At 40.1% G+C, this 9,040-nt stretch overlaps 2 protein-coding genes across 2 annotated transcripts; one reads left to right on the top strand and one right to left on the bottom strand.

The window, feature by feature from the left end:
* The first annotated feature begins 125 nt into the window (after positions 1–125).
* c1galt1c1 (C1GALT1 specific chaperone 1) lies at positions 126–4,268 on the top strand. Its single transcript, XM_089023473.1, has 2 exons — positions 126–300; positions 2,637–4,268. The coding sequence occupies exon 2, from the start codon at positions 2,647–2,649 to the stop codon at positions 3,601–3,603; it is 957 nt and encodes a 318-aa protein (XP_088879599.1). The 5' UTR covers positions 126–300; positions 2,637–2,646; the 3' UTR covers positions 3,604–4,268.
* A 466-nt stretch (positions 4,269–4,734) lies between these two features.
* mcts1 (MCTS1 re-initiation and release factor) lies at positions 4,735–8,704 on the bottom strand. Its single transcript, XM_089023483.1, has 6 exons — positions 8,528–8,704; positions 8,134–8,286; positions 7,957–8,054; positions 6,330–6,463; positions 4,962–5,029; positions 4,735–4,881 (listed from the first exon to the last, which is right to left on the bottom strand). Exons 1-6 carry the CDS (start codon positions 8,536–8,538, stop codon positions 4,800–4,802), a joined length of 546 nt encoding a protein of 181 aa, XP_088879609.1. The 5' UTR covers positions 8,539–8,704; the 3' UTR covers positions 4,735–4,799.
* Positions 8,705–9,040: the final 336 nt, after the last annotated feature.

Consider the following 9,040-nt stretch of genomic DNA (forward strand, 5'->3'; position numbering starts at 1 on the left):
AAAGAAATCTATTTCTATGGATTTCCCACCTTCGTGTAATGTAGGATAAGACAGTGAGTAGACGAATGTTTGTGTATAAAGTAGTTCTCAATAAAGTTATTTAAAAAAAACGCGCACGTGACCCGAGAGGCAACGTGGGTAAAATGTAAACGGTCCATATAAATCGACAAGTGATCAAAACATTCCTTTCTCTTTTCGCTAATCTCGACAAACTGAACACGCGAGCGCTGATAGACTGCCTGAACAGAACATCGACACGAAAAACTGCGTCGTCAACTTCGCTTCACTGGACGACTGGTTGTAAGTCAGCTAAATTGTTTCTGATGTCTGTGTAAGCTCTCAGTCGTACATGAGTGGCCCATCGACGAAAAGGTTTCTTCAGCTGTCATCTGTACTTCTTTGAAGGTGTCGGACGAAGCTTCTAGCATGATAAGCGAAACGTCCGACATCTTCAAAGAAGTACAGATGACGGCTGAAGAAACCTTTTTATCGATTTGCTGATAATATTCTGCTCGCTGTTAGCTTCCCGGCTACGGTTAGTTATGTATGTATTTTTTCTTCAACCGTAAACATCAACTTTGGATACGCCTATACTTGAATGAATCTTGTTTTACCGGTGGTTGTGTAGCAGCTCTTGTAGAACAGAAATGTTTGTGTTGTTGGTTTTTGTAATTCAACGCCGAATGAGTCGAAAATGTAGGCTAAAGGCTACATTTAATATGCAGAAACTGATTGTTAACGACTTTGCTGTCAAGTCACTCAACACTGTTCTGTCAGTTCAACATTTTAATGAATTTTTATGACTGTAATTAAGACTGTCGTTCGAGGGATTTGCTCGAAGGTTAATTTATATATATATATATATATATATATATATATATATATATATATATATATATATATGTGACGGGTGTCAAAACAGTGACTATCTTCATCTCCACGATGCTGCCGTATTAATGAAGACGAGACGCGTGGATGTGTCTTTTTATTTCTTTTATTTCTGCAACACTGCAACACAGTATGGCAGAAGGGATGGGTGAAGTCGCATATATTTCGTCTTGTGATTAACCTGAATCTCCTCGAGATTGTTCTCAAATGCAAAACATTGTAGATAACAAAACAGAATTAACAACGTGTGATCGTATAGTGGTTATTTACAGAAAAAGAGAATACAACACAAGTTCACTGTTATTTACAAGATGTCCCTGAACGCTTCATGGGCGGAGACTCGGCAGAACACGCGGTGCGCTTGTAATGGCTGGCGCACAGTTCAACCAGCCACGGACACTCACGGGCAAATGAAACACGACACAAGAAACTAAATATTGTTCAATAAAAACGAAATGAAACAATTATTACCTGCAACACAGTATGGCAGAAGGGATGGGTGAAGTCGCATGGGTTTCGTCTTGTGATTAACTGCGCAATAGAAAAGCACTATGAAGCTAAGTTCCACTCGACAAAACGTGAAGTAAATAATGACACAAAAAGTAATCTGGACTCGAATGAATAAGGGAACTAATTAGATAACACTAGACAGTAAAAAAGGGGAAACAAAATAAGATATTGTCATGAAAATGCGCGTTAATCAAGACCAACAGAAAATTGCGACTCACCCTGAATCTCCTCGAGATTGTTCTGGAAACTATGGGCGGGACATAGTGCCACACTGTGCGCCGTTGCGTCACTTCCTTCATAATTTAATAATCTAAGCGCACAACTCCGTTACATACACCCCCCTTAAATTATGCAGAAGTGAGGCAACATACACACGGAAGACAACAGTGAAGATGCTGCCCATTACAGGCACAAAAAAAGCACAATGGCCCCTTTGGTGTCCAGCGATGGCAGTCGAATGGCACCGAAATTCCTCCCATTCAAAAACAGTACTGGCATAATCATGCTGCCGAAAAGGCGCAACCGCTCAGCACAGTCTCCTCCTTGATGAATGTCGTGGTCAAAAATGCTGAAAAACAATCCGTATCCGTTCCACACGACGCACAACAACACAAAGTGACAAAAGAAAACACACAGAACAAGACAAAAACAACAAAAAAAGCAAGGCTCATCAGAGCACTTGCTGACGGCTGCCTACTCGGGCGCCATCTTGGACTCCTTTATATGTGTATATGTATGTGTGTATATGTGTATATATGTATATATATGTGTATATATGTGTGTCTATATATATATATATATATATATATATATATATATATATATATATATATATATATATACAGTAAAGTCTCGTTATATCGATATCGGATATATCGATAGTCCCGGTTATATCGATACTATTTCTATGCACGCACGGAGAAAATTACATGCAAACAGGGTCGGATATATCGATAGTCCCGGTTATATCGATATTTTTTCGGACTCCCTTGAATATCGATATAACGAGACTTTACTGTATATGTGTGTGTGTTGGTGGGACTTTCTGAAAGTGCCCAATTTGCAGCTCAATTTTTTGCAGATTTTGGACACTTTAGGTCATTTTTATATTTTTATTGGTGTTTTGCATTTGAATAAAAATATCATACTACGTGTTTTGGGTATTTTAGATGCTATAAAACGTTTTTCTGAAACGACTTTCAATAAGACCTCTGATTTTTCTTGTTCTTCATTCACAGTCCTTTCAAGATGTGGTCCGAAGCAGGCTCTTTCGTCAAGGGAGTGGCCCTGGGAGGAGTCTTCTACCTCCTGCTTTCGCTCATGGGGAGTTTTAGCCCAAATGCCGAATCTGGCTCGGAGGACCTTCACCAACACCACCATGTCCAGGCGCAGAGTAACGATAAGCTGAAGCAGCTCTCGGAATCGCAGATGCAGGATTTAAAAGATCAAGTTCGCGTCTATTGCGTCATCATGGTCCAGCCAAAGATTCTGGTTTACTGGGCCGCTGCCGTGGGCACCTGGAGCAAACACTGCGACAAGGCCGTGTTTTACACCTCGGAGTCATCCAAGGCCCTCGAGGCAGTTGACCTGCGGGAAAGAGATGATTGGGCCAGGTTTTGTAAAGCTTTAAGGCATGCTTACGAGAACGCCGGGGACCTGCGCTGGTTCTTCGTGGCGCAGCCCATGACCTTTGCCATCATCGAAAATCTCAAGTACCTGCTGCTCACCAAGGATCCCAGTGAGCCCTTCTACATGGGCAATGCCGTGAAGTCCGGGGAGCTGGAGTATGTGGCGTACGAGAGTGGCATCGTCCTCAGCTACGAGGCTCTGAAAAGGTTTGTGCACGTGCTGGACGACGGCAACAACTGTCCCATACGAGCGAACCACCTGTGGAAGCTTAGCGAAGACAAGCAGCTGGCCATGTGCCTCAAGTACACAGGTGTGTTCGCTGAGAACGGCGAGGACACACACGGCATGGGTCTGTTCAACGGTCAGAGCATCGATGCTCTAATCAAGCAAAGTATGAAAAACAACCCCAAAAATGTGGTGGAGGGGTGCTGCTCTGACTTTGCTGTAACATTCAATGGCATGACCCCCAACCAGATGCAAGTGATGATGTATGGTGTCTACCGGCTTCGTCCATATGGCCACGATTTCCACGACTTGCTCATGTTTGACCCGCCAGAAGGTTCAGACAATGACTAGGATCATAGGTTGTACCAAGACTTTATACGAGCTCCTTCATAGTGTGGGAATGTTTTCCATCGGGATCCTCACTGGGGGAATTCCAGTTTTTACAATTTTTATACCTTTTGCACTTTTCGCCATGTTCCTGTGGCACCGATTTTAAAAATGCAGATGGTCCCTAACTGTCCAAGGAATTCTGTTAATGTGAAATAAATTACCAGAAATGTCAGATAGCTTTTTTTAAATCAGATTCTACTGTCTTGAAGCTGAATAACATCTTCTTCTTTTCCTTTCGGCAACCCTCTATTTTTCCGGGCTTGGACATGAACACACTAAATGCAGACACCTTACAAATCCTATTTCATGTCTGCTCTAATTTTATAATTTAATAAGAAGGGCATGCTGAAAAACATATTTAGGAGCAGGACTGAGGAACCTGTGGCATTTGAATCAGTCGGTCATGCATTTTGAAAAAAATGTGATTTATTTAATCCCTGTTTGTTTGATTATGTATGTTTTACTAGAGGTGTTTGTGTAAAAAAATGTAATGGCCCAACAGGTGAAGGCTTGAACGTTCACTGCACCAATTCAAGACAGAATTTGGGTGAATGTGTGTTGAATGATCCATTAACAACTTACACTTGACAAAGGTGAAATGTGTTTCAAATAAAATGTAAATAGGTCCCATGTACTGTTAATGATTAAGGCTGTTCATTGTAAACACACTGGTGGCCATTTTATCAACCCAATTGAAGATATTTGATAATTGAATTGACCTCAATTGAAGATATACATATTACTCCCGAGCTGAAAAAAAGTCCAAATAATGTAAATTTTACATCAAAGGTGTCAACAACCCTGTCAATTCAAAAAAGAAAAACAATTAACTGAAGTGGTGAAAAACAAACTATAACTAATTAATAATTATGGAGTTCAAGTCTTAGCACATTGTCAGCATTTACCTTGAAAAGCCCAAGGTATTTAGGGACAAACAACTCAATTCACTTTTACAGGGTCTTTCGGAACATGTTGATGCAGTTGACAAATCATTGGGCTTGCTTGCAGGGTTGGATCAAGCCTTGGCCATTGTGTAAACATCCTGTTTGACATTAACCAGGTGCAGTGTGAACAAAAGAGACAAAGAGAGCATTCAAAGGGAGATGTTTCTTTTAATTGGTGCACAATTTCGGCAGGGAGGTTGGGTGCCTCTTTTGTTATTTATACGTCTTCATGTGCCACAATCCATCGTTCAGATAGTGAACATTCTCGATGCCAATGCCCTTGTTGACTTTTTCTCTGTACAGAAAGACGAATGATTGTTATCACTAGTGTCATTATTCAGTCGATACTACTGATGAATGCAATTTAAATCTTACATGCTCTCTGCAGACAGCTTCATGACGCCAACGCACAGCGCATGCTGTTTACCCTCTGCCATAATGGCCTACAACTTGTTAAGGACAACATATGCTGCGAAAATGTCACTTCATATGCTGCGAAAATGTCACTTCATATGTGATTTATGAAAAGTACACTTTTGACTGATCAGGGTTCTTTAAGGAGGGAGGCATATTTGTACTTCTTTATAATAAACAATGTGACAATTTATCGCAGTAAAATGGAAGTTGTCATCAAACTACAACAATATTAGATATTGGCAGTACCAGTAATTATGTGCAGTTTGGCGGAAGGACGAACAGTTCTACAAAAAGAAGATAAGAGTGCTTGCTTTAAGCTTTATCAGTCCTTTAAAATGTATTTTCTTGTGGAAAGAACAAATGCTGGCAAGTGCATTGGAATAGGCTGCAGCACATTTCATTCAGCCTCCGACCACACATAAATATAACAAAAACCCTGTGGGAGGACACCGAAAGCATCTCTGGGAATTGAATACACATTACACCACTGCCCCCATTTGAGATTTACTTTCAAAAAGTGACATCTGAAACAGTATAAAACTTACCATAAATACCACAGATGAGCATATTAATATATGCTTGTATATATTAATAATAATATAGGCATATATGCTTATGCTGGGACAGATGCCCATTTTGGAAATTGAGGATGATAAGTGTTTTTTTTTGTTGGTTTTTGTTTAAAATAATATACAAAGCAAGGACGGAAAGTTTGTTTGTCCGTCCCTTTGAACATTCCTAACTAAGGCACATATTTCCAAAAGTAAAGTTTTAATTATTTTATTTCATCATAGTAGCCATTTTTGTGTTGTAAAGTTCAATGTTGAGTTGCTTATCACCGAGGCATTAAAATATAAAGAAACTGTGACGTCATTTTTGTTTGATTGATGGCCAGTCTTATCTTCAACATCCAATCATAGTGTCACTGACACTTAAGAAAACAGTACAGTATGTTTAATGAATTAGCATTTGCGCCTACTGCAACATCACTGTCAAAATGTTTCCATTAAGGCACAATAAAAACAGCCTAAATAGGTACATACCTACACAGCAAAAAGTCAAAATAACATATAATCCCACCACTTCTGATGTTTTGGGCTTTTTCCTGCAGTTTCTGCAGTTAATACCATTGACGTCCTAACTTCTAGTATTGTGACAACAATATATGTACAAATAAACACCTCCTCCCTTAATAGACACTTGGTGCTGTTGAGTAAATACATTCTGCCGGCCACCATGTTAGCTCTCATAGCAAACTATTAATGCAACATGCAGGTTGTTGAAAGGTTTGGCAACATCAGATAAACCAACAACAGATAAGGATACAACTACTGTGTCCGAATCGGCTGGGTACAGTTTGGCACCTGGTGACGTCAGTCCAGGACACATTATGTTGGCACCACTTAGGACAAATTTGATGGCACCTTTGTCTACTTGCTGGTGAGGAAGAATGAACGGATCTGTGAGGAAATAAAAACACTTCATATTACCGGAAATTAATTTACTACATTCGAGTTCTCACTCTTTTCATTAAATTATTATAGAGTACATTTTCAGATACCACAGTAAAAGTCAACAACTAAGAATAAGATTAAGAAAACGTCCCACAATGGGGACATTTGGAATCTCCAGCAGTGAAATTTGAAAAGGGGTGGGAGGAACAAAGTATTGCATGCACAACAATAAATGCTTCAGAAAAGAACTGTACCAACTACAGGATGCAGTATAAAATATAAAATCTAGATAGAAGCACATATGCTGCATAAGGTGGCTCTGATATTTAGATTGTATTGACGGTGTAAATCCAGGGTTTCAGAAGTGTTTATTCAGAAGCCTGACAGCAGTTGTCAGGAATGAGCAGTGGTAAAGTCTTCCAATTTTGGGTGGCCTAGTAAATATTTGCACATTAACTTGCATGTTATCCAGGTTTAAAATGCTTGGAATATCATTCAGACCCATGCAGTACACATGTGACACATGCCAACGGCATGGCCAATTTCCATATCAAATTGGCAAACATAAAATCAACAGCTCTGAATTAATCTCATATTCACCAAAAAGAGACATTAAAATGATGGGCTGGTTTGCAATGTTGATAATGTCTTATGTTAAGTATTTAATCCTCACACAAAAATGACAGGAAAGTGTGCTTTAAAGCATCCATACGCACATTTTGAGGACAATGACATTTCACGATTTTTCTATCCCTCTGTGAGCACAAACAGCCTCCATGGGTTGCAGTTGTAGCATCATACATTTTTGTTATTTAGCTACTCCTTTCAAATCCAACCAATTTCTTTTCCTACATTTCTGCCTGTCAATGTGAAGTATATAACACAAGTGAGGCAATTTGACCTCTGCAAAATATTGCTAATTTGGAAACATACCTCAACCCCAAAGTATTGAATAGTGCTGCTTGTATAACCTGTAATGCAGTACTCTAACTTTTGATATGTTTGACTGTTTGCCTTCCTCATTTTTTTGGTAAAACTGATTCCATTCCTCCCTGTGTGGAGTTTGTATGTTCTCCCCGGACCCACATGGGTTTTCTCCGGGTCCTCCGGGTTCCTCCCACACTCCAAAAACATGCATGGCAGGCAGAGTAACCACTCCAAATTGTCCCTAGGTGTGATGTGAGAGTGACTGTTGTACGTCTGCGTGTGCCCTGCAATTGGCTGGCAACCAATTCAGTGTCCCCCCCGCCTCGTGCCCGAAGACAGCTGAGATAGGCTCCAGCAACCCCCGTGACCCTAATGATGAATAAGCGGTATGGAAAATGGATGGATGATTCCATCCATGTTATTAAATTTCTTAGCAGGAAATGAAGATGTGCCAGTAACCGGAAACACGTAATAGCATGGTTTTCAAAGGTCTGTGAGATAAAACTTTCCATCAGTGCTTAGGGTCCCCCCCTTCCGATTGTTTACAAACATTACGGTGTATAACATCTTACATTTATGCAACAGTCTGAGGGTGGGATAAAAGGGGCCTTCCCGCTGTCTGAAGAAGAGCAACTCTCCGTTCACTGTCAAGATTTCAATGTGTTCATGACTGAAAGGTGAATAACAGAGAGGAGTTGTCAGGTTCAGTACTCAAGAGTATAAATGGTAGTAAATTATAAAAGTAGTACCATCGCACTATTTTAACAGGGTCCTTTTTTGGCATGATGTGGTTGAGCCATGACTCAATGTCTGGGAACTGATCCAATAGCTGGCTCTTTATCCCTTTGATGACGGACGTCTTTAACTGTATACAGTTTGATACGTTCTCTTTCTCGTCAAATCTAAAATGAAGGATGACAGGAAGTTTCAGCAATAAATGAGCACAAGACACGAATACAGCAATCGTGGATAGCAACATCCCCTGTTGTTTAGGCTACACGGCTGTTGTAGCGTCATCAAAACATTTTATCTAAATGAAATAGGAAGGGAACGGCAATGTTTAAGACTAACATTCAACAACGGAAAATCTCAAAAATTAGCTCGGTCGTTAGCCTTAGCTGCGGTATAAAAATAGGTCCGTACTTTTTAAACATCTTGTTGGTTGTCGTCCCTTGCGTTTTCTCAGTACTTCAAGGCCTGACTTTGCATTCACTGTAGCAGATGTGGTATTTAAAATGCGAAGAGGCAATGATATAGTCTACAAACGTCAAGTTTAGGCATTTGCACGCTGGTTTTGCGACACCGGAAAGCAGTACGACGCTACAGATAGTTTTACGACAGTTTCCCCACACACAGAAGCCAACACGGAGGGAAACAAACCGGCTCACCGCCTTTCCGCTGTTATCAGGCGAATACCAAAGAGAGCGAATGAACATTGAAAATAAGTAGTTTGTTTTTAGTTGTCTCCTAAACATATGCTATCAACATAAAATATTCAAATACACCCATTCAAATAAATGTAGATGTACATATTTAATGGAAAATATTTACGTTACTCCCGGATTTCTTGTAACTGTATGCTTTTGTTCACATCCATCCGTTCATCCCTCTAGTCAGCCGTCCAGGCAACTGAATAGAGTACAGTACAGTATAACG

The sequence above is a fragment of the Hippocampus bargibanti genome, linkage group LG02 (assembly GCF_051943395.1).
Source record: "Hippocampus bargibanti isolate YZ-2025 linkage group LG02, ASM5194339v1, whole genome shotgun sequence".
Classification (NCBI taxonomy): Eukaryota; Metazoa; Chordata; class Actinopteri; order Syngnathiformes; family Syngnathidae; genus Hippocampus; species Hippocampus bargibanti.